The following is a 26,486-nucleotide window of genomic DNA, read 5'->3' as shown; positions in this document are numbered from 1 at the left end:
TGAGTTAATAGAAACAATAAGATTTTTCCTGTTTTCTTTGTACCAAGTTAAAAATAGGGGAAAAAAATTAAATTCTGCTATATAATATTTATGGTGTTGAAAATAATTAGAACCTATCAGTGTGTTGAAATTCTGTTATCACTTGGTCAGGATCTATTTATTAATCTTTTTATGCAAATAAAGTTTGTATTGGAAATGAGTATATCCCTGTAGACAAAGTATGCATTATGCTATCTATCTAATAACTATAAAATGTATTTATTTTCTGCAATTTTCAGGTTTCGGTTCTCCTTTGTTTTGTGTTGATGTTTGGAAATCCAGTGTATTTATCTTCTTATTATTCTTCGTCTCTATTGATGACATTGGTAAGTGTTTGTTAAGCTTGTGAAGATTTTTTTTTAACCTGTCAAATAGCAAGTTTACCCATTTAATATAGGTTAAAGAGAATAAATAAGGCCCTTTCTGGATTACTGCCCACATGAAAAATTTTTCCCAGATAATGCTTTTTGTCTATCTAATCCTTGCAAAATAATATAAGCAAAGTTTACCTTTTTAAGGCAATGCCCAAGTAAAATTTTTTTAAAGTAATAAGGTAATAAGACTTACTTTTTAAAATATGCCATAATTTATGACAAAAATTAGTTATTTCCTTCTAAGTCACTTCAGTAGGCTAACTACTTACTGCAGTGACACTGCCATTGCCCAAAACGTTTTTGGAACTCCTCTGAATTGCCTTCACAGACTCTGGCACATTCTTTTGAATGTCCTCAGTGGTAGCAAATCTTTGTCTTTTAAGGGTGGATTTGATTTTTGGAAATGACCAAAGTCTTGTGAATAAGGTGGGTGATTGGGCTGGGTAATACAGATCTTGATCAAAATATAGTGTGACAACAAAGTAATAAGACCTATTTTCTTGCACGCATAAGGAAATAATCTCTAAAGATAGTTTATAAAGAGGAGTTCCAAACTGTTTTGAGCAGTGGCAACATAATTATAATAAGGGTGTAGTTTCTTCATGTGACTTACTTTCATGGAATAACACTCATTTAGAGTTGTATTTGGAATGGTGGTTCAGTAAATCAGTTTTATTACCTTATAGTCACACTTTCGATATTCATAAGCTAGAACCTGGAATGTTCTCCACTGGAATGTTCCTAGAATATTCTCTTTCCACAATGACCAGAAATGATAACTTACTACAAAAATACCAAAATATAGCACTTTTCCATGTGTGGTGCATTGACTGAATCTTTTGAGATTTAAGTTTTTAACATTTTTTCTCCCCATACCTTTTTTTTTTTTTTTTTGCCTCCCAGTAAGTAATTTCTTCTCTTTATCTCTTCCAAAAGGCATAGACCCTTTCTTTTCCACATTTTGTCACACTTTTTCAGTATTACAAAGTAGATGACTTGTAATAGTATGTTCATCAACATCTTTCTATGAAAACATTTTTTATTCTAAAATATAGCACAGATGTAGAAAACCTCATAAAACCAATGTTTTATGTACTTAGTTCTGACTAGTACTGATAAGTACTGATTAATGGACTGTTACTTGTCAAACATCCTTAAACTACCGTCAAGTCAAAACTAGAACTTTTCTAACCATTCTAGAAGCCTTCCATGTAACCTGCCTCAATCATAACTCCCTTGAGCTGCTCTAAAACAGTAGTGACTATCTTGACTATGGTGATCACTCCAGGCTTTTCTTTATAGTTTTATCACTTAAGTTTCTATTATTATCTATAGGTTTCCAATATGTCTCCCTGTTTTTTTCCCCGGGATATTTTTTTTTATCTGGGTCACTGAATATGTGAAGGGTTCTGTGGTCTAGATTTTGCTCCTGAGTCCTCATGGTGCCGCTTTACATCTTCTTTTGTCTTCTGTATTTATATTAATACTTGGGTCTAAAACCTGGACGTGTTCAGATTTAATTCCTTTGGCAAGTATATAGTATTGTTCTTCAGTCAGGAGTCACATATTTATCTGGTGCCTCTCTTTTTATGATCAGCATTTAGTACCAGAACCATTAATTCAGTAGGGATTGCAAAATGATGATATTCCAATCCCTCCTTTACAGTTCACATTTCATATAGGAAAAGTAAAGTACATTTCTAAATGGGGGGAGTTGGGAGGAAGTAGAAAAATATTTGAAGAAATAATGACCAAAAATTTTCCAAATTTGATGAAAATTATAGTCTCAGAGATGAAGAATAACAGTAAATCTCAAATACAAAAAACATAGAGCTAGAGTAAGCATATTATCAAATTGTTTAAGATCAGCAATAAAGAGAAAATCTTCGGAGTAGCAATAGAATTAAGACATGTTAAATACAGAAGGACAAAGAGTAAGGATGTCAGCAGATTTTTCATAAGAAAAAAGTGCAAGCAACAAAACAGTCAAGAAGCATCTTTAAAATATTTAAAAATACTATCTATGATTCTATATCCAGCAAACATGTCTTTCAAAAATGCAGGCAAAATAAAGACTTTATGACCTTTATGTTAAAGGAGGTCTTTCAGATGAAAGGAATATAATATTAGATGTCAGTCTGGCTCACACAAATGAAGAGCCCTGGAAATGGTAGCTAAAGGTTTTCCTACCATCTGTGACAGAATGGATAGACCTTGAGGGCATAATTATGTGACATAAGTCAGAGAAAGACAAATACTATCTTTTCATTTGTGTCTTCTTTAATTTCTTTCAGCAATGTATTCAGTGTGTACGTCTTTCACCTCTTTGGTTATGTTTATTCTTAATATTTTCTTTTTGAGACTATTGTAAGTGGGATTGTTTTCTTAATTTCCTTTTTAGATAGTTCATTGTTAGTGTATAGAAATGCAACATAGTTTCTTTGTTGAGTTTGTATCCTGCTACTTTGCAGAACTTGTTTATTCTAACAGTTTATGTGTGTGGGTGTATGTAGAATCTTTAATGTTTTCTACATATAAGATCATGCCATCTGTGAACAGAGATAATTTTACATTTTCCTCCTCAATTTTTCTGGTTTACCCATTTAGTTGTTTTCTTTTTTGCACTAATAAATATTACATGTATATTTTATTATACCCCCTCCTACTTACATGAAAGGTAGCATACTATAGTCTTTTGCATTTTGATTCATCAACCTATTCTGGGTATCACTTAGCAACCTTTCATAGATATCACTCCATATCAGTTCACGGAGATCTTCATTCTTTCTTGTAATTTCATAGTAAGTATTCCCTTCTGCATATTCCATAGATAATTCAACAATTCTCCTAAGTCTGGGCATTTTGTTTATTTCTTGTATTTTACATTTACAAACAATTTTGCATTGTGTAATCTGGTACATTTATATTTTCCTATTGTTGGAACTTCAGGAATCCTGGCTCATCTTGGGCCAATTAGATGATGCAAAATTCTCCAAATCTTAGTAATACACAGGCCTAAGATTTGTTTCTCATTGGAGCTTTTTGTTTTTCCAACACAAACTTGGGAATAAACGAATACCTTACCAACTTGTAGAGATAGTAGGAGGAGTATTCCTAGTTCCTGCATGTCTTTGTCAGTTCAAGCTGCTATAACAAAAATACCAGAATGGGTGGCTTACATGGAAATCTATTTCTTAACAGTTCTAGATGCTGGAAAGCCCGAGATCAAGGTGTCAGCCGATTTAGTTCTTGATGAGGGCTTTCTTCTTGATTTGCAGACAGATATCTTCATTGTATCCTCCCATGATGGAGAGAGCGATCATCTCTCTCATGTCTGTCCTTAGAAAGGCACTAATCCCATTTATGAGGTTCCCACCCTCATGATCTAATTACCTCACAAAGGGTTCCACCTCTAAATGTGTCACATTGGAGCTTAGGGTTTCAACACAGGATCGGTGGAGGGACGTAAACATTCAGTTGATAGCACCAAGGGTATAGTTTTTGAGGACCCCAGCTGTATGCATGAGTCTTAATTCCAGTTTCTTACCTTTCATAGTCCCAAGTCTTCTGCTGCCCTCCCTTTTAATACAAGCCCATAGTTGTAACCTTGTTCTACAGACCTCCTTAAAAACTGCCAACTCCTTAAAAACTCTCCTAATTAATGTTTTGCTTTTTAAAAATCACCTTCTTTTCTCTGGCACCTGGAAAGTTCCTTTTCTTTCTTATAAATTCAGTTAGATATATATATATTTTTAAACATTTTAAAATATTTGTGGGTTTGGAGAGGAAGGATTTTCATGTTAATTTAGACCACTAATTTTTCTGGATAACTTACATGTATGCTTGCATGGACATACCTTTCACACACCATCTATCTCCTCAGAGGAACTGCCCTGCATAAAACATCCCAAGTAACTCAGTAAGGAATTAACTTGATTCTAAGGTCAACTTTCTGGTACACAAAGCATTTGGCTTTCACCCCAAGGAAATTTTCCATGTCCAAATTCAGAAAAATCAACAATTAAGAAGGAAAATGTCTGGTGATAGCCAAGATGGAAGGGGGTGGCTGTGTAACTTTTGAAATGTAATTTTTAAAAAGTTAATTTAATTTGATTGTGTCATTTTATGTCATATGCATTTTAGGTGATAATTCTAAGGAGAAATAAAATTCAAAGATTGGATGCATCTGAACTCCACTTTTGGGTAAGGGTCAACATTTTTAACACAATTTCTTCAAATCCTTTTTTATTTCTATAAACTGAATACAGATAATATGCTTTAAAAATGAATGATTTATAGTTAGTAAATGTTATAAATAGCTACTTACATAAGGTGGGAAACACTCCTTACCAATATCTACAAGTCATTTTCAAGAAGTTAGTTCATTTATTTCAGCACTACCCTCAGGCCTTTCTTCTTTACTTTTCCTTCTGATATACCCTACTACCTTGCTTTTAATTTTTTTTTCTATTTGCTTTGAGTTTCTTTCTTTACATTTACTAACCTTCTCTTCAAAATAACTCAGTCCGTAGTTCTGTCCCCACTTTCCCTTTTTCTGTTCTCTACATTTATCCATCATCTATCTTTCCTTTGGCTTCCAACTTAGGCTCTTATTATTTTTGTCCTTTTAACATTTTCCCTACAATCTCCCAGTTCCTTTTTATTTCAACTCAGCCACTACCTGATCTTTGTTTGACTTCTTTGCAAATGTACAAATGGATGGCCCATGTTATCTCTATATTTGTATGTTACGTTACAAAGTAAAATAAGTACCTTATTAAGTAGGCACTGCAATGACTAATTCTCGTAGTATCAGACAGATGACATTCTTTTTCTCTAGGTCTTTAATGTACTCCTACTAAAAAATAAAATCTACCATATTAAAGAACTCTGTGATTACATATTATATATTGGTATGGTAAAACTGGAAATGATAAGAGGGTAGATAGCCACTCAGAATATAAACAAACAAAATGGAATGAGTTGCCAGTTTCTTATTGCTGGAAGCATTCTCCCATACCCTATTGTGAAAATACACTTGTTATTGAATGATATGACCCTTCTAATATTTTGATTTTTTTTCTTCAGAAAAATTCGCAAAGCTTGTTTTTTTAAAGATTAAACCAAGAAATCAACAGAAAATTTAAAGATTTTTATTTAATAATTTAACTCAAAAGGAAGTCAAAATTTTAATTACAAATTACTGAAAAATGACAACAAATAGAGCAGTATCTGTGGATGTTTAGGGAATTCTGCCAAAGTTGTGTTCAGAGGAAATTTTATTGTCTTAAATATTTTCAGTTTTAGACTGCAAAGAATAAAAAGCTTTCAAGTCAAGAATTTCAAAGAAACAAAAATCTAAGGAGAGAACAGTTAAGATATATTGAATGTTCAGCTTATACTTACGTTTTAAAACTGATATAATTAATACCATCAATCTCTTGCAAAAGGGAGAAATTAGTCATGGTAGTCATCTGAACAACACAGAAAACATTCTGGCTTTTTATGTCTTTTTTCTGGAAGACCGTCAAAAAGAAATAGCAAAGCTATTTTGTGAAATAGCACTTTTTCTTACAAAAACACCTGTTTTTGTAGGAAAAAGGGATAATCCATTCTTGTCAAATTGGGTTCATCCCACGAATGCAAAGATGTTTCTGGAAAATTTATAAATATAAATTGTCACACTAGCAAATTAAAGGAGAAAAATACTTTATGATCATCTCATTAGATGCAAAAAATAAATTTCATAAAATTAAACACCCATTTATGATAAAAACTCTTAGCCAGAAGAAATAGCAGGGAGTTTACTTAACCCAATAAAATTCTTCAGCAGTCATTGGTTTTGCAGGAGAGATATTTGGAGTATTCCATTTATGAAGATCAAGATAAATATGTTTTTTCACATTTTATTAAAGGTTCAAACATGTAAAAGCAAGAAAGTAAATAACAGGATTAGAAAAGAAATGGAAAGAAAAATCAAAGTTTATTATATCATTATTTACATGTAAAACAAAATAATTATAAGAAATTATAAAAATTCAATAACATGGCTAGGTATAAGATTAATATTCAAAAGTTAATTGCATTTCTGTTCTTTGGCAACAAACAAAAAACATATTTTTGAAAATATGCTATATATATTAGGGAGAAAAAAATACATAGTATCTGAATAAATCTAATATTTTTGAAATTTAAATTTTTTTAAAATGTGTAAAAGCATTTATCATGTAATAAGGATAAGGAAAATTACAACTTGAATGAGAAAAGGCAATAAAGAGATGTTAACACCCAGATGAGTAAGATGTTGGGATTATTTGGCAAGAATTTTAAAGCAGTCATCATAAAAATACTTCAGTGAGCAATTATAAGTACTCCAGAAGCAAACAAAATATCACCAAAGAAATCAAAAATTTTTTTTAAAAAAAGGAATAACTTGGGAATTTAAAAAAAAATAACAACTTGAAAAATACTGTAACTGAAATAAAAAACTCAGTGAATGAGCTTCATAGAAGAATGAATATAACAAAGAAAGCAATCAGTGTACTTGAAGATAGAATAATAGAAATTACCCAATCTAAACAACAGAGGAAAAGTAACTGGAAAAAAATGATAGAGGCTTAGGGAAATGTGGGACAATAATAGAAGATTTAATATTTGTATTGTGCGAGTTCCACAGGAGAGGAAAAAGAGTGGGGCTGAAAAAGTATTTGAAGAAGTAATGGCGTAAAATAGATAGCTAGTGGGAAGCAGCCACATAGCACAGGGAGATCAGCTTGGTGCTTTGTGACCACCTAGAGGGGTGGGATAGGGAGGGTGGGAGGGAGGGAGATGCAACAGGGAAGAGATATGGGGACATATGTATATGTATAACTGATTCACTTTGTTATAAAGCATAAACTAACACACCATTGTAAAGCAATTATACTCCAATAAAGATGTTAAAAAAAAAAAAGAGAAGTAATGGCTGAGAACTTTCCAAATTTGGTAAAAGACGTAACTCTATAGAGTCAAGAAACTGAGTTAATCCTAGGTAGGATAAAGCCAACAAAATCCATGCCAAGACACATCATAATTCAACTTCTGCAAACGAAAGGCAAAGAAAAAGTCTTGAAAGCAGACAGAGGGAAATGATGCATTACCTTTAGGGCAAAACTGATTCGAATTTACAGCAGACTTCTCATCTGAAACTATGGGAGCCAGAAGGAGGTGGCACAACATTTGTCAAGTGCTGGAAAGAATTGTCAACCACAAGTTATATATCCAATGAAAGTGTCTTTTAGGAATGAAGGGGAAAGTAAAACATATTCGCAGATGAAGGAAAACTAAGAATTTGTTGCTAGCAGAGCAACCCTTAAATAATGATTAATAGAAATCCTTGAAACAGGAAGTAAATGATGAGAGAAGGAATGTTAGAACATCCAGAAGAAGTAAAGGACAACAAAATGGATGCACATAGGTCTAAATATAATAGACTGTTCCTCTCTTGAATATTTCCTTTCATGTGTTTTTGTTTATTTTGTTGTTCTTTATCTAGATATTTGAGTCCAGCTTTTCATTTATTTCCTTTACTCTCATTTTTATTGATAAAAGTTTATGAGGCCATGAATTTTCTTCTGATCATTGCTTTACATGCATCCCTTAGTTTCTAATATGTAGTTTTTATAACCATATTTAAAAAAATTTTTTTTTGAGTTTGTATTTCCCTTTCACTCAAGACTTATTAATAGGAGGTTTAATTTCCAGGAGGAGGGCCTTTTGGTCTTCTGCCTTATATCTATTTTGTTTATTTTCTAGATAATTCAAGGAAGTGCTTGGTTTTTTGGGACAATCATTCTGAAATTTCTGACATCTAAAATTTTAGGTGTTTCAGACCATGTAAGTACTTTCTGGTTAAAACATTAGAATTTATATACATATTTAGTTGGATGAAGACTTTGAAACCATCTATTTTTAAATGAAACCTCTTCATTTTATAGAGGTTAAGTGCCTTCTTCAAGGTCCCAAACTAGTTATTGGCAGAGTCAGTACTAATACCCTGCAGATCTTTTCAACCCACTAAGAAGAAAGTATATCAATGAATGGTGACTTAGCCTTCTAGGAAAAAAATATGTTAAGTAGTTGTTTATATTTTGGTTAAAATACAAGTAGTTTGTTTAGTACGTTATTAATTCATTGTAAATGTTAACATATGAAGAGTCTGTACTCAGCTTTGCAATATAGAAGTCAAGATCTCAATATAATTTTATTTATAATTATAGATTAAAATTAAGATGTGATTTGATATTTTTAAAGTTTTTCTTGTATAAAGAGAATGATAAAACTTCTCTGTCTTTTCAACTTCTGGAAAATATATGGACCACATCCCTCATGCATGTTGTTTCTGTCTGTTTTAAGGCTAATACCTCAAATAATGGCCCTTTTCAAAGCAAAAGTTCCTATTTACTAGTTTGTTTTGGGAATAGAAAACAATGCATGATTTTAACTTTTGATTTTTCAGCACTCTCTGTTTGGATATGAGGATAGATGAGTGTATCATACAATAATCTACTCTGAAATTTACCTTATGTAGTACTCTCCAATTAGGACTCTGTCTAATGCTGAAATTGCTTCAACTTTAACAAGGGATTATAGATAGTTACTCTCTTAAAATGTCAAATGCTGTCACTATCCAGGAGAATTGAGTCTGCATACATGTTCATGTTAAATAAAATTTCAAAATGTAAGGATTTATTTGCCATTTATTGTTAGATCTGCAGAGTGGTTTATTAGGTTTATTTGTTGTTCTTAAATTTTTATTCTGTAGGGGGTATACATTTTATGGTAAATTTATTTAGGCCTCCTAAGTTATTTATTAAGTTGGTCTGTTATTTTCTTTCTTGCCTTGCTCCACATTGTCACCCAGCTCTTTACAAATCCTAAGACACACACATACACACACACACACACACACACACACACCTTGATATTCTTAAGTGACTTCTGTGTGACAGCTGTGAGAAAGACTTGAAACTAAAGTGGCTTGGTTAAATTGTAATTAGTCACCAGGCCTATTCTAAATTAGAAAAATAAAGTTAACTGTAAATTATCCTTGCTACTAGTAGATAAGGGGAATCATGAATAAATGAAAACCATAGATAATCATCAAAGTTGATATATAATAATTTATGTCCTTTTAAAGTAGTTTGAGTTAATGTTTTACATGCCAAATATTTTTCTTTATCTGGCCTTCTAAGAATGCAGTATAAAAACAATTGTCTCACCAAAGTAGGTAATAAATAATCAGTAGAAAATAGCTCTACATTGGATTTTGTTGGTGGTGTTTATTTTAAAGTTCTTTGAGATCAAGTAACTAAATCAAAGGAGTATGTATAGTTGTTGTAATTCTCTTGAAGAATAACTCTCATAGTTAATGGCTTGAATGTATGTCTGAAAAATTCAAGAAGCACCAAAAATTGTGCTTAATGTATGAGGCTTTGTGAAAATGACAGTGCATGGAAAATTTGTTCATGATTTACAATGTGTGGTGAAAGGAGTTAACTGAAATTGGTTTTTTCTTGATAAGTGATCTGATTATAAAATCTCATGATCAACTGCATGGTGGTTTGTGCCCAGCAAATGTTGATTTTAGCTCATTCTTTACATTATCACCTTCTCTGCTTGCTTTTTCTGAACTTCTTTTTCCTTTTCATTTCTCTTGCTATTTCTGTTTGTTTTCAATTTTCTTCATAATTCAGCGCATAATGTGATTCACTGTATTTTTTGTTTTTTTGGAGAGTCATCCATGTACCTTGGATTTATCTTCTCTGTAGACTTTGTTACTATTACATCAAACCAATTATTATTAACTATAATTATTTGTGTAATTTTAATTTGTTTTTATTTTCTTCCAGATTGGCCTGAGTGACCTTATTGCAGCCAGAATCTTAAGATATACAGATTTTGATACTTTAATTTACACCTGTGCTCCTGAATTTGACTTCATGGAAAAAGCGGTATGAATGTTTCTTTTTTTCTCCTCTACAGGTATGATGGGTTCTTGCTCTTAAGTTTTCCCTTTAATCTGAAACTCAAAAGTTTTATTCAGAAACACCCAATTTACTTACTCTATCATTTTTTTACGGTAACTTTTGCTAACTATATGGCCTTCCTCACCTGGTTTCTTATGTGTAAAATCAGTAAACAATGGCCCCTACCAGGGCAAGTGCCTAACATACTGTATGACCCATAGTCAATTACTGTTACTACAGTTCAATTACTTTTAATAATCTGGGTCAGTTGGAGGACCACTCAGGAAATATAAACCCAAATTCTTGTTTTTGTTTTTTAAAAATTCAGGGTTTTTTTCACTTAATATCCCAAATATTACAAACTTTTAAAATAAGACATTGCCAAGAAAGATATACTACTAATCATCTATTATTCTCTTATCTATCCAATCAGTCATACATTTATTCAAAAACAATTATTGACCACTAATTATCTGTGAGGCAGTTTGTAGTCGGACTATGAAGAGTAAAATTACTTGATTCCTGCCTTCAAGAAATATATGATTTTGTTACATGGTAAATCACTCTTTATCACAATTCATGAGAATTATTAAGCTGCTGCTATTATTTTATTACTTATTCATACTTACAGTAATTACTTAATGTAACTTTCTTCATTGTTAGTTCTGTAGTTTCACAAATGAAAATAATAGAATTTGCAGCCCAGGAAATGATAATCTAGGGCCCAGGGATCAGTAAACATGCATTTTAAACTTACTATTATATAAATAAAGCAAAGATAAAGCCAAAAGAAAGGAAAAAATAATATCCATAGCTAATTTTAATAGTTTTTATCATTAAAACTATTTGATATATTTGTATAACTATTTTATATTTTTGATTCTTGTATTAGAACATGAAACTCAATAAATATATAGTCTGTTAATGACAAAGATATCTTTTACCTTTATGAAATCTTATTGTGACACTCAAGTTGACATACATTTTTATTCATTTAATGTAAAATTTAATAAATAATTATTTTGAATAATTTGCTATATTTCAGACGCCACTGAGATACACAGAGACATTGTTGCTTCCAATCGTTATTGCGATTACTTATTTTATCTTTAAAAAGGTATTTAAAATTTTTTTCACTTGCTTTTGGGTTCACGACAAGGACTTAGATTAATGCTAATAGCTCAGAATTCTGTCTTACTTTTAGGATGAACTCTTCCTTCCCTAAAAAACTTTTTTTATTCAGATTTTTCTTTATCTAGTATTATGTGGGTGTTTTTCTGAAAGCCACATTAGAAAAGATATTTTTACTCATTCTTTCGAAAGAAATTTGTCAGTTACCATGTTCTAAGAACTACGTTAACGAAGTAGGTACACTGAGATAAATAAAACAAGCCCAGCCCTATCTTGAAACTCACAGTCTGAGCCGGGGGGAACATTCAGCAAATAATTTCCCAAATGATTAAATAATTGCAATTGTTATAGGTACTAAAAAAGAAAAGTACAATGACCACTTTGGTATCTTTCAAATATAAAGCACATTCAAAAAAGTCTTGATCCATTTTGAGACATGAACAGGAGAAATTTGTATAGCCAGTAAAATATCATTCTCTACTGTTCACTGTGTTCACAAAAAACCAAAATATTATCACAGTAGAAGAAATAATGTTTAAAATACCACTGGAAGGTTTTCTTGGTCTGGGAGTAGTTTATCCAAAAGTCTGGTTAAAGACAGTGGGTCCTCAGTTTTCAGCAATTTTGAACCATCTTTGTTTTTATTGTTTAAAAGTTGTCCTGCCTTAAGTCAGTATGTATTTTATGCTTTTAAGCAGATAGCAATAACATGATTTCTCTACTGTCATACGAAGTGTGGTTCTGTTGAAGCCAGTGTTCTAAATTTAAAGTCAAATTGTCTATCTTCCCTATGTATTTACAGTTCCCACATTTCTCATTCCTTTGTTTTCACATAGAAGATGAATAATTTATGAGTGAGAAAGGCATCTCCCTGTACATCTCTGTTGTTTCACCCTTGATCCAGTTCTCTAGGGACCATGTGGAAAGAGTCAGGATAGATACAAATAGGTAAACTACACACAGGTTTGCTGCTTTCCATTGCTTTGGCCCTACTTAGCTCAAGTTGCATATTTTCTCCACTAGCCTATTTCTCTATTCCATCATGGCAATTTGTGTTATTCTTATAAGGCTCCACTTGGGGGGGGACTAATGCAAGAATTAACTGTTCAGAGGGGAGATATCTAGCACAGGAGAAAATGATAACTAGATCTACTATTAACTATTTTAAAAATAAAGATACAAGATCTAAGACTCATAAACATCATACTAGCCCCCAAACATACCACAGCTCAAACCGTGCACGTGCAGTAGCAGGCGCACTCACGCATGCATTCACGCATGCACACACACACACACACACACACATCCCTGCAGCCATTAAAGCTTAACTCCTTTCTGCATCCACATAAACACCTCAGTCTTTAATTGTCCTATTATGGCTTATTTTCCACCTCAGGGCTACTTCTGATGTTCATTTAACTTTTCACTTGTGTGAAATCACTTCTGAGAAGGAAAGGAGGAAGGCATGTCTAGTATGATTTCCTGTAACACTATTGAATCTTAGTCTCCTATAAATGCATATATTCGGTTATCTATACCTTTGAATAGGCTTTTGCTTGCCAAAAAGACTGATAATCTCATTTTCATTATTTGAAACATTCGTCCATGCCAGATGCCCTTGAATCAATGAGAGAAGTTAAAAATTCTAAACTTAGATTTAATTTAATATTAGAGTCGAAATTTTATTACGTATCTTTTTCATTGTTTATCTGTGGGTTATAAGCCACATATCATGCAGAGTGCAAAATTTTAAGTTCCCTGTAAATTTCTTAAGTTGTGTGTAATTGCTGCTAAAACCTCTTTGGCCAAAGTTATCTTCCACATTTTTTGCCTTCACTTCTCCCTCTCTCATCATCATCTGGTACACCAGGGAAGTCCCATTTTGATAAGTGCTCTTAAGCCTTCTGTAGCAGTCACTTCAGGCTGAGGTAGATCAGGGAAGCAGATACGCCATAGCTAATTTTATAATAATCAGGAGTTTGAGTGAAGCAGGCATATAGACTGCGTAGATAGAGAGAAATTCCTAATTCGCTTAGAAGGTCAAGATAAAATAGTCTCTGAAAGTACCTGGAGGAAGCTGCCTCCTTTGTGGAAGCCAATCCCCCACAACCCACCTGCCTCCCAGTAAAATATAAACTTAAACACTGGTAAGAAGTTATCCACATATAAAAAGCTTAGAATTTTAGAGCTGAAAGATTTATTACAAAACTTTTTTTTTTAATAGAAAAGGAGGTTACAACTTTTGCCTGAGGTAGAGCTGGAACTAAACTGTTTCTGAGGACTCATTTTAACAATAAAAATACTTCTTTCTAGTGGGGGTATTTTTGTTAATGAATCAGGACATTTTAAACATCACTTAATTCCTTAGAAATTTCATCGATTTGATTCTATTCACAGGCTTTTCGTGATATTTTACGTGTCTTATCTGCAAACACTTATCTGAGGTAATTATTTCATAGTTGTTTTTAAACCATACTATATTCAGTTATTAAATAACTTACTGTAATATCAGTTTTTCAAATGAATATACATTAAACTTAAGCATTATGATTACAACAGGAAACATGAACCAAACTTAGATGTCTTCTTAAAAAAAAAGACCGAATGTATTATTCTTATGGCTGTCTCTCTTTTATGCATTTGGACTTGTTTTGAAGGGTTTATATTTGTGAATTAACTCAAAGTTTAAATTGATTTAGTTTAATTTTAATATACCACTACAATTTAAAGTCAGTAAACAGAAGTAAGCTAAAGTTTTATTTTGGCGATTCTTTTTTTTTTTTTTTGAACTTTCAGAGAAAACATACTTGTTTTTCTGAATATTCATGAAATAACTTTTCCTACATTATTGTTAAAACTGCTTGTTTTATTGCATTTCTTTGCAGTTTTATTAGTCACTAGAATTATGGGATAAATATGAGCAAAATATAACTCAAATCACACTTTGCTATAGGACATGAGAATTGTGAAGAAAACTTCCTTCTGAGGAAAATTTTACCCAGATTACATTTTATATTTGTAGATATGTTCATTAGATGGATTATTTTTAATAAAATTTATTTTAGGACAGCTTTAGATTTACAGAAAAAATTCTGAAGATAGAATAGAGTTTCCATGAACCCTGTACCCCATGCTTATATTTTCAGTAAACAGTTTTGTATGGTAGCCAGAAGAGCTAATTAGAATCTTATGGTTGAAATGGTAACATCTTGTTTGTTGAAATTGTTTCCAAATCAAGAGGGTTAGTAGATCCACTCTACTTCGTTCTGGTCAGATGGAGCCTGGGGGAACATGTCTTGACATTCTAAAAAGAATGTTTTTAGAGCCCTGAAAACTGTTCACTTAAGGAATGCATGAAAAGACCTGGGATATTTAATTGAATAATAGAAGATTGAGGGGTACATGGCAGCTGTCTTCAAACATTTGAGAGAGTATAATGTGGAAGATGACAGACTTGAGGGAGCCAATTGGTGGAAGGAAGATACTTCGCTCAAAGTTAGGAGGTCCTTTTAGGCGATTACATTCCTGAAAGTGATGGCTATGGGCAGAGTGGCCTTTAAATCACAAAAATAATACAGTTGACTGTTGAACAACATGGATTTGAACTGCATGGGTCCACTTACTTGCAGATGTTTTTCCCAATAATAAATACTACACTATTACTAGATCTGTGGTTGGTTGAATCCCGGGATACAGAGGGACCAAGTATATGGAGGGCCAACTATAATTTATACTCGGACTTTCAACTGCGCCCCTCACCTCCATGTTGTTCAGGAGTCAACTATATGCTTATAGTAATACAATCAGAAAAAATAGTATATCAAGAAAAGAGGAAATGTTCCCCTCTCTTCAGTGTACTCCTCAATTAGTGCTGATTGTAAGTGGCTTTGTATGTATCATTCCAGAAAACACTTCTGAAAACCCAATGTATTGTTTAAATGGTATTATTCTGTAACTTTTATGTAACAGCGTGTCTTAGGCATCTGCCTAGATCTTCCTCATACGTTGTGGTAGTCTCCACGTTTTATTGTTCAGCATCATGAGTGACTATCATGTAATTAGCCATTCCCACATCAGTGGACATTTAGATTATATTTACCTTTTTGTCATAACAACCAGTGCTATGAGTAATTAACATCCTTGTACACATTCATTTGAACACTTATTTCAGTATTTAAAGTATTGAATATTTGAAATATTTGATATGGGACTGCTAGACCATAAGGTATGAATTTTTATAATTTGATGGATACTGAGAACTTATAATGGTGAGAGTGTCCATTTCTCTGCATCTCCATGAACACCACTGTTATTAAACTTATAACATTTTCTAACTGATAGTTTTTTTAAAAGTAACTCACCTTACAAGTCTTTGCCAGTGAAGTTTTACATCTTTCCATAAGTCTGTTGGCTATTTGTGTTTCTTTTTTTCTTTTTTCTTTTTTTTTGCGGTACGCGGGCCTCTCACTGTTGTGGCCTCTCCCATTGCGGAGCACAGGCTCCGGACGCGCAGGCTCAGCGGCCATGGCTCATGGGCCCAGCCACTCCGCGGCATGTGGGATCTTCCCGGACCGGGGCATGAACCCGTGTCCCCTGCATCGGCAGGCGGACTCTCAACCACTGCGCCACCAGGGAAGCCCTGCGTTTCTTTTTGACCATTTGAAAATTGATTTGTGATGTCTTTTTATATTATAGACAATAATCTTTTGTCTATTATGTCTATAACATAGTTTATTCTAGGATATCAATATATAGTTTATTAATGGTCATTGCTTTATAGAAGTTTAAAATTCGTATACAATCACAACTGTACACTTGCTCTGTTTTCTGTGTTAACGTCTGTGCTTAGAAACACTTCACATCAAAATCGTAGAAGTATTTCCCCATATTCTCTTTCATAGTTTTCATTTTTTGCCAAATAAATATGTGTATATATAAAGTATATAATATAATGATTTGATATACATATATGTTGTAAAGTGATCACCACAACCAAGTTAATTAACACATCCAACACCTCACAGAGTTACCTTGTGTGTGTGTAAGAACACTTAAGGGCTACACTTTTAGCAGATGTCAAGTATATAATGCAGTTTTATTAACTATAGTCACTATGCTGTACATTGCTTCCTCAGAATTCCTTCATCTTATAACTAAAACTTTGTACCCTTTAAAGAACATCACGTCATTACCCTCAGTCCCCAGACCCTGGCAACCACCAGTCTACTCTCTGTTTCTGAGTTTGACTTTTTTTTGGTCTTTTTTAGATTCCACATGTGAGTGATACCATAAAATATTTGTCTTTCCCTGTCTGCCCTGTTTCACATAGCATAATGCCTTCCAGGTTCATCCATGTAGTTGCAAATGACAGGATTTCCTTGTTTTTTATGGGTGAATAATAATCCATTGCATATATGTGCCACATTTTCTTTATTCATAGTTGCCCTAAAACAAATGGACTGCCAGATATTTCTCCAACAAAGATGGGTTTATTGGGGGTCAGCAGAGGATTGCACTTTGAGGTTTATAACCATGGTGAGCCACATGCAAGTCCCTGCACAGCAACGACTTTCATAGAGGGGAAAACGAAGTTGGGAGAGCTATAGTAAACCAAAAGTCCATGGCTTTTCATTGGCTGAATCCTTGCCAGGAAAGAAGAGGAATCCTCCTTCTTCCTGTTGGACTCTGCTGTTCTTACAGGGCATGAAAGTTCCTCCTTCTTGTCTCCAACTCTATTTAATTGAGATTTCTATTTATTATTTTTTTTTACTTTCCCCCTTTTGATCAAGACCTTTCTCTGAAAGCATCATTGATCAAGAGTCAGGTTTTCTAGTTTCAGCAGCTTTTTGTCCCTCAGTGCCAGGAAGGACCTTTCCTGAGTGTAGTGTCTCACATCAGAGGAAAAGTGCACAGATTGGAAACCTATTGAGGTCACATGCGAGTAACAAGGAGGGGTGAGAGGGAGAACTCACAGGCACTTTTTTATCTAAGGTTCATATGTTATCAAGATACTAAATATCTGTGATCATCTGAAGTGTTATGTCATCCTTAAAAGTTTGATGACAAACTTCCAACAGTCCTGGCCTGGGTATCCTGGGAAAGCTGTCTCATCAGATGTCATCTACGTCAGTTCTGGGAAATCTTTACTTTCAAGTCACCAGATGATGTGCAGGTCCAGTCAGGGTTCTGTACTTTCTTTAGGTGTGTCGCATGAATCCAAGAGTCTGTTCCTTGGATTCTGGTGGCATAAGGGTTGGTTAGCAGTACCTGATAGGGGTCCTTCCAGCAAGGTTGAAGAGAGTTCTTCTAGAGGTGTCTCTTCCAATAGATAAAATCTCCAGGTTGCACGGTGTGATGGTTAAGGTTTTTGTCTCCCAAGAGTACACTGTGAAAAGATTGCTCTAATAAAACATGGTTATTTTATTTTATTTTTTAATGCTAATGTTACAGTTTAATGAACTGTGTTTAGTGCTTTACATAATTGATCTTGTCTAATCTTTGTGAAAAAAGTCAGCAAAGTAGACATTATTAGCCCATAGTACAGAAGACAACACTGAGAATGGGATTCTTCTACTCAACTGGCAGGTGGAGATTGAGTTTGATGCCAGATCTGAGTACCGAGCCAGTGATCTCAACTCTTCACTCTGCTGCCTTTCACAGCCATGTGCTTGGGACTTCAGTTCCTACTTGTTATCTTCACTTCTCCAAATCAGTCCTTGGGTTTTCAGCTAAATCCCACAGCCAAACCTCTGGTTGACTGAAAAAACAAATCAACCAACAACCAATGGGAAATCATCTTGCAATAGGCCAACGGAGATCTTGACAGGCATTTCATCCAAGATTGAAAAATAACCAAGGGTTGTAAGAATTGGATGTCAGCAACAGAATGACATTTTGAATTGAGACAGTGAGTTTAGTTTCTTCATGGCATAATGGTAGAAATTATTCTTAAATAGAACACCTCCTAAGATAATATAGGTCAGTAGTTTTTTGTATTCAGGTTTAAGTGCTTCAGGGAAGGTGCCAGGTGACCATCAAGCATATGACCTGAAGCCATCTCCCCACATCCCTTCACAATAACACTCTAATATTTGGTGGCTATAAGGCACTTTTAATTTGGAATCTAAACAATGTCCTTAACAGAAGCCTGTCTTATTTGCAAGGCTCCCTGAAGAAGACAATGGGTGAACTGCATGCTGCCAATTCTGCTTCTGTGGTCACAGCCCAGACCTTGCCATTGCCTGAAACTGCTCCTTTTAAGAAATCCCACCTGGTATCCACATGCTTGCATTCCTCTTCTCCCTGCTCACTAAATCTGTTTGTTCTTCAGCTGCCTCAAGGCGCCAAGATGTCAACTGCTGTAATCTAATCAGCATTCCCGGTTTGCTTTCTGACACAGCCTGGAATCCATGGTCAATCTCTATTATGGTTTCTTATCAAGAATTCTCAACTCCCTGGTTTTTCCTCTGCATATGCTCTATGGTTCACACCTCTCTGTTGATCTAGCAGTCTCCACTCTCTTCTGCACAGTAGAGATGATTACATAACCTTAATGAATGACAGTGACTCCACGAAAAGATCTGGTTCCTGGCAACTTCTAAGGCTACCAGTGCTACTCTTTAGGTCTATTATTTTAGGTACTTTTCTTTCCTGCTCCCCTTTGTTGGCTGTTTCTGACCTCACATCTCTCCTTTAAGCCCATTCCCCAAAACATGGTTATTTTTAATAGAAGCAATTATGCCTTTGTGATATTGGAGTATCTCTCCCTTTGTAAGCTGTAAGTCAAAAGAAGCAGGAGACAAGTGCCTTGAGAATCCTGTGACTCTCTCACAGGGTGAGGGTTCCAAAAGTGGTGGATCTAAGATTTAGAAGGACCAACAGCAGTGCTTTTAGAAATACACCATTCATCCATCAGCAGACACTTAGGATGTTTCCATATCTTGGCTATGATGAATAATGCTGCAATGGACAAGAAAGTACAGATATCTCTTCAGGATATGGATTTTTATTCCTTTGGATGTGTTCCCAGCAGTAGGATGGCTTGATCATATGGTAGTTCTATTTTATTTTTTTGAGGAACCTACATACTGTTTTACACAATGTTATACCAATTGACATTCCCATCAACAGTCCTTTTCTCTACATCTTCATCAACATTTGTTATCTCTTTTCTTTTTGATAATAGCCATTCTAATAGACATGAGGTGATATCTCATTGTGGTTTTGAATTGCATTTCCCTGGTAATTAATGATGTTGAGCACATTTTCATGTACCTGTTGACAATTTATTGACAATTTATGTATATTCTTTGGAAAAATGTTCAGGTTTTTTGCCATTTTAAAATCAGATTTTTTTTGTTGTTTTGCCATTTAGTTGTATGAGTTCCTTATATATAGATACTTCAGATATTAACCCTTTATCAGGTACACAGTTTGCAAATATTTTCCCCCATTCTGTAGGTTTCTTTTTCATTCTATTTCCTTTTTGTGCAAAAGCTTTTAAGTTGATATTGTCACCCTTTTTTATTTTTGCTTTTGTTGCTTGTGCTTTTGGTGTCAAGTCCAAAAAAGTTATTACCAAGACCACTGTCAAGAAGCTTTTCCCCTTTGTTTTCTCATAGTAGTTTTATGGTTTAAAGTATTAAATTTAAGCCTTTCATCCATTTCTACTCAATCTTGGTGAGTTGTGTAAGATAAGAGTTAATTTCATTCTTTTGCATGTGGTTGTCCAGTTTTCCCAACATTATTTATTGAAAATGCTGTCCTTTCTCTGTGCATGTTCTTAGTGCCTTTGTCAAAGATAAATTGGCAGTTTATGCATTGGTTTAATTCTGGGTTCTCTATTTCTGTTCCATTGGTCTTTGTGTCTTTTTTTATGCCAGTCTCACACTGTTTTGACTACTATAGTTTTGTAATATAGTTTGAAATCAGGAAATGTAATACCTATAGCTTTGTTCTGCTTTTCTCAAGATTATTTTGGAAATTCAGGGTCTTTTGTGGTTTATGAATTTTAAGATTGTTCTTAGGCACACTCATGTATATGTAAATGAATTTTCATAAAGCAATTCTTACCCATACTGCAATGCAAAAAAAAAAAAAAGATTGTTCTTTCTATATATGTGACAAATGTCATTGGAATTTTGTTAGGGATTGAATTGAATCTGTAGATCACTTGGGGTAGTATGGACATTTTAACAACATTAATTTTTCCAAACCAAACGCATAGGGTATCTCTCCATTTAATTGTGTCTTCTTCAATTTCTTTCATCAGTGTCTTACAGTTTTCAGTATACAAGTCTGTCTCCTCCTCAGTTAAATTTATTTCTAGGTACTGCAAACATGGACAATTTTATTTCTTCCTTTCTGACTTTGATCCCTTTTGTTTCTTTTTCTTGCCTTATTGCCCTGGCTAGGACTTTTAGTACTGTGTTGAAGATAAATGGCAAGAGTGGGCATCCTTGTTTTGCTCCTGATCTTAGAGGAAAAACTTTGAGCTTTTCACCATTGAGTGTGAAGTTAGCTGTGAGCTTGTCATATATTGCCTGTATTGTATTGTCTATACCTAATTTGTTGAGAGTTTTTTTTGTTTTTATCATGAAGGGGTTTTGGATTTTGTCAAATGCTTTTCCTGTCTCTATTGCGATGAGCACATGATTTTTATCTTTCATTCTGTTAATGTAGTGTTTCACATTTATTGATTTGTATATGTTGAACCATCCTAACATTGCAAAGATAAATCCCACTTGATCATGGTGTATTATCCTTTTAATGTGATGTTGAATTTGGTTTCTACTATTTGTTAAGGATTTTGGCATCTGTATTCATCAGGGATATTGGCCTACAATATTCTTTTATTTTTATTGTCCTTGTCTTACTTCAATGTCAAGGTAATACTAGCCTTGTAAAATGAGTTTGGAAGTCTTCTTTTCTCTTAAATTTTTTGGAAGAGTTTGAGAATGATTGGCATTAATTCTTGTCTAAATGTTTGATAGAATTCTCCAGTGAAGCCATCTGGTCTTGCAGGTTTTTTTGTTGGGAGACTTTTGATTATTAATTCAATCTCCTTACTAGTTTTAAGTCTGTTCAGAGTTTCTATTTCTTCCAATTCAGTCCTGGTAGATTGTATGTTTCTAGGAAAGTATCCATTTCTTCCAGGTTGTCCAATATGCTGGTTTATGATTGTTTATACAGTTTCTTATGATTCTTTGTATTTAGTTGTAATGTCCTCTCTTGCATTTATGATTTTCTTTATTTGAGTCTTTTTTCCTCAGTTCAATTAAAGCCTTGTCAATTTTGTTTATCTTTTCCAAAAAAAAAAAAAACCTCTTAATTTCATTGATTTTTTTTCTATTATTTCTTCTATTTCAGTTATTTCTTCTCTGATGTTTATTTTCTTCCTCTAATTTTGGGCTTAGTTTGTTCTTCTTCTTCTAGTTCCTTGAGATGTATAGTTAAGTTGTTTATTTGAACTCTTTTTTCTTAATGTAGGCATTTATTGCTATAAACTTCCCTCTTAGAATTGCTTTTGCTGCATCTCATAAATTTTGGTATGTTGTGTTTCTATTTTCATTTGTTTCAAGATACTTTTTGATTTCCTTTTGATTTCATCTTTAACCCATTGATAGTTCAGGATTATATTTGTGAATTTTCCAGCTCTCCTACTTCTAATTTCATACTGTTGTGGGCAGAAAAAATACTTGATATGATTTCAATCTTAAATTTGTTAAAACTCGTTTTGTGACCTAACATGTGATTTATCCTGGAGAATGTTCCATGTGTGCTTGAGGAGAATGTGTGCTCTGCTGCTGTTGAATAGAATGCACTGTGTGTATGCTTAGGTCCAGTTAGTCTAAAGTGTAGTTCAAGTCCAACATTTCCTTAATGATTTTTTGTCTGGATGATCTATCCAATGTTAAATTGGGTACTTAAGTCCCCTGGAATTATTGTGCTGCTGTCTATTTCTCCTCTCCTGTCTATTAATATTTGCTTAATATAGTTAAGTGTCTTAATGCTGGGTGCATATAGATTTAGAATTGTTATATCCTTTTGATGAAGTGACCCCTTTATCATTATATAGTGACTTTCTCCTTTGTCTCGTTACATTTTTCAACTTAGTGTGTTTCACCTGATTTTATATATACATATAATATATTATATATATATATATATTTACCCCTGCTTTCTTTTCATTTCCATTTGTGTGGAATACCTTTTGTCATCCCTTCACTTTTACTTCATGTGTATCCTTAAAGCTAAAATAAGACTCTTATAGGCATTATAATTGGGTCTTGTTTTTTTATTCATTTAGCCACTCTGTATCTTTAGATTAGAGAATTTAATCAATTTATACTTAAAGTAATTATTGATAGATGAGGACTTATTTTTGCCATCTTGTTTTCTTTCTGTTTTGTAGTTTCTTTCTTCCTCTCATGCTATCTTCCTTTATCACTTCATGATTTTTCATAGTGGTATGCTTTGATTCCTCTATCTTCTGTGTATCTACTATAGGTTTTTACTTTGTGGTTATCATGAGGCTTACATAATACATCTTACAGTTTTGAGTCTATTTTAAGCTGATAACAACTTAACTTCAATTGCATATAAAAATTCTGCCTTTTTACTTCCCTTGTCCCCATTTTATGCTTTTGATGTCACAATGTGGATCTTCTTATATTGTGTATCCATTAATAAATTACTGTAGCTATATTTATTTTTTAATGCTTTGGTCTTTTGTCTTTATACTAGAGTTAGGTGATTTACAGACCACTACTACAGTATTAGCGTATTCTGAATTTGTGTAGTTACTTTTACTAGCAAGTTTTGTGCTTTGATGTGTGTTCATGTTACTAATTAGCGTTCTTTCGTTTCAGCTTGAAGGACTCCCTTTAGCATTTCTTATAAGGCAGGTCTAGTGATGATGAACTCCCTCAGCTTTTGTTTGTCTGGGAAAGTCTTTCTCACCTTCATCTGAAGGACAGCTTTGCTAGGTAAAGTATTCTTAGGTGGCAGATTTTTTATTTGAGCACTTAGAATATCCCACTCTCTCCTGGCCTCCAAGGTTTCCTTTGAGAAATCTGCTGATAGCCTTACAGGGGTTTCCTTATATGAGATGATTTGCGTTTTCAAAGTTCAGTTTTTGTCTTTGATTTTGACAGTTTTATTATAATGTATCTAGTAAATTTGGGAAAGGTCACGTATGAGCCTCCTCTACTTGGATGTCCATATCTCCCCAGAGTTAGCAAGGTTTCAGCCATTGTTCCCTAAATAAGATTTCTACCCTGTTATTTCTATGTTTATTCATGGGCATTTTAATCTGAACACTCAAATCTTTCTTTAGCTCAGGGGGTAGTTATTCTCTTTTTTTTTTTTTTTTTTTTTTTTTGCTTTAGCCTCTCTTTTTTGAACATATATTATTGCTTTTATCATATTTTTTATTTCTTTTTTTCTTATGTTCTCAGAGAATTCTATGATTGGGTCTTCAAAATGACCAATTTCAGCTGTGTAAATTCTGCTATTCAACCTTCTTCTAAGGTTTTAAATTAGGCAAATATGTTTTTTCATAATTTCTGAAAGCTCTTTTTTACTGCAGCTTGTTTTAATTGAATGGATGCAGAATCCTCTTAGACTTCTGTGAAGATAATAATTGGAATTTTCATTTAATACTATTATTCCTTATATTAACTCTTTCTTGAGTGTTCAGTTCATTTGCTCATTTATCTTGATGTTTTTCTTTCATCCTATTTGTGTCTCATGATTTGGTTGTATATTGATATTCTAAATTAGTTACTAGATTTATTTGTATCCATACTTATTGTTGGGGTCATTGGTGATTATAATACTTACCTACCAGGCCTCTCCCTTCATGCAGTAGCTCACTATAAGAGTCTGTTGTGACTGGCAGATTTCAGGACATGTGGGAACCCATCCATTCACCCCCACCTCCACCCTTGACTGCATAAACTCAGGAAGGACTTGCAAGGTTGGAAAAATAATTTGGTGATTTCACTACTATTCTAAGAGGCCTTCCCTCCACTACTCTTCTTAAAAAATCTCTGGATCTGTGAGTGCCCCTGAACTTCCTTATACTTCTTACTTTCTTATTTATACTGTCTTACTTCTCTCTCCAACCCAAAAATCCATATGAGAATGCCTCTTATCCTGCAAAGACTGAAATATTCAGTCTTTACAATGGGCAATAAAATAAGTAGTCTTGTATCTCTTGTCTGGATCTAACATAAACTCTATGAGGATAAGAACAGTATCTATTCTGTTCACACTGTGCTCACTGCACAGTGCCTGGAACACAGTAGGTATGCCATAAAAATTTAGTAAATTTTTAGACATAAATATTTAGAAAATTTGTTAAACAACTTTTGTGGAACTAAAAATATTTATAAGCTTTACCTAGTAACTTTTATTCTAGAAATTTATCCTAAGGAAATACTCAGAGATGCTCACAGAGTTTTAAGTACAAGGATGTTCATGTTAGTAATTGTGAAAAATAAAAACAACTCAAAAGTCACAGCAGTGCTTATATAAAGCATTATATATTCTGTATATGATTGAATATTTAATAGATATTCTTTTTATTCATTTATGTCTCCAGAGATACAGTTTTCAGCAATCAGTAAAACCCATTTTATGTTAACCAAAGAACAGCATTTTGATATACTTTAAATAGAATGACTATAAATCATGCCTTTTAAATTGCCATAATTTTTAGTAATATTATCTGATAGCTTTATTTATTTATATATTTATTTATTTAAAATATAAGAACAAATAAATGGAAGTTCATTTTGATGTAATCATAGTATAATGGACAGTCAGTAAATAGAGAATATTTTTGTTTTATTCCAGAAAACATCTCCTTGAACGTGGTGAGGTAAAACTTTCTTTTTAATCTCTGCTAGATTTGTGTATTATATTTTAGTTCAAGGATAATTCACAAAGGTATAACTGCTGTTGATACACCAACATCAGTGCTTAAGTGCTTCAGCACTGGTAATAAATTTCTGCTCATCCTTCCCACTTTTTAATCTGCTCTCAGTTTTGAACAGTAGTAAGGACTTGACAGCCAGAAGGCTGATTTATGACCACAGAGTATAATTAAATTAAATTACCTTCCTTCATTCATTCAACAATAACAAACATTAATTTCTAACCCGCTGAGCTAATCAGCTACAAGCCATCAGGGTAGGTACCCGTGGCCCTGTAACTGGTGGGTTTTTGCCACACACAGACCTGATGGTCAACCAGTTACAAGCTTAGCCGTGTTACAGGATACAACAGATGGTATAGCGATGTTCCTGCTCTCAGAAATGTCTAATTTTTCAATGGAGAGCAAAACAACATAGCCTTTCTTATGGTGCTAAATTATTTTGTGACATACAAGAGAAAGATCATCATGGGCTAGAAATACAATTTCCTAAATAATAGAACTTTGAGTCTTAAGTGGCAGGTCAAATTTACAAGAGAGGACAACTGAATTTGAACTTAATAGGAATAGCTTATGATGATAACTAATATTTTTTAAATAGTTACTATGTGCCATGTACTGTACTGTTTTGATTCTCATAATAATATTATTCCCACTTTGCAAATAAGAAAATTATGTTAATTAAATGATATTAGATGTTACAGAGATAAACACTAACATTAAAATGACTTAAATCAGTAGAAATTTAATTCTTTGCTCACATAAGGTTAAAACCGGAGTTCCTGATTAGCAGGTAGTTCTCCAACAAGCAGTATTTGAGGGACCCAGACTCCTTCCATCTATGGCTCTGCCATCTTCAATATGTGGTGTTCAGGCTTGATGTGTACAAGGCAGCAAAGGAGAAAGAACATGGAAGATTGTGCACTGGAGGCTTTGTAAGACTGGAAAAGATAGATGCACATCACTTCCTTCTCACAGCCAGAACTCAGGCACATG

At 33.5% G+C, this 26,486-nt stretch overlaps 1 protein-coding gene across 1 annotated transcript in view; it reads left to right on the top strand.

Annotated features, from left to right (window-relative positions):
* The window catches only part of DPY19L2 (dpy-19 like 2), an 87,207-nt gene that overhangs the window by 43,415 nt on the left and 17,306 nt on the right, over positions 1-26,486 (top strand). The window contains exons 11-17 of the mRNA XM_060019786.1: positions 279-365; positions 4,557-4,616; positions 8,208-8,288; positions 10,304-10,405; positions 11,466-11,537; positions 13,949-13,995; positions 25,412-25,436. Coding sequence (XP_059875769.1) covers positions 279-365; positions 4,557-4,616; positions 8,208-8,288; positions 10,304-10,405; positions 11,466-11,537; positions 13,949-13,995; positions 25,412-25,436 — 474 coding nt within the window. The remainder of the gene's footprint in view (positions 1-278; positions 366-4,556; positions 4,617-8,207; positions 8,289-10,303; positions 10,406-11,465; positions 11,538-13,948; positions 13,996-25,411; positions 25,437-26,486) is intronic.

This window comes from Delphinus delphis, chromosome 9, assembly GCF_949987515.2.
Source record: "Delphinus delphis chromosome 9, mDelDel1.2, whole genome shotgun sequence".
NCBI classification, from domain to species: domain Eukaryota; kingdom Metazoa; phylum Chordata; class Mammalia; order Artiodactyla; family Delphinidae; genus Delphinus; species Delphinus delphis.
This window is presented reverse-complemented; position numbering and strand designations above follow the sequence as displayed.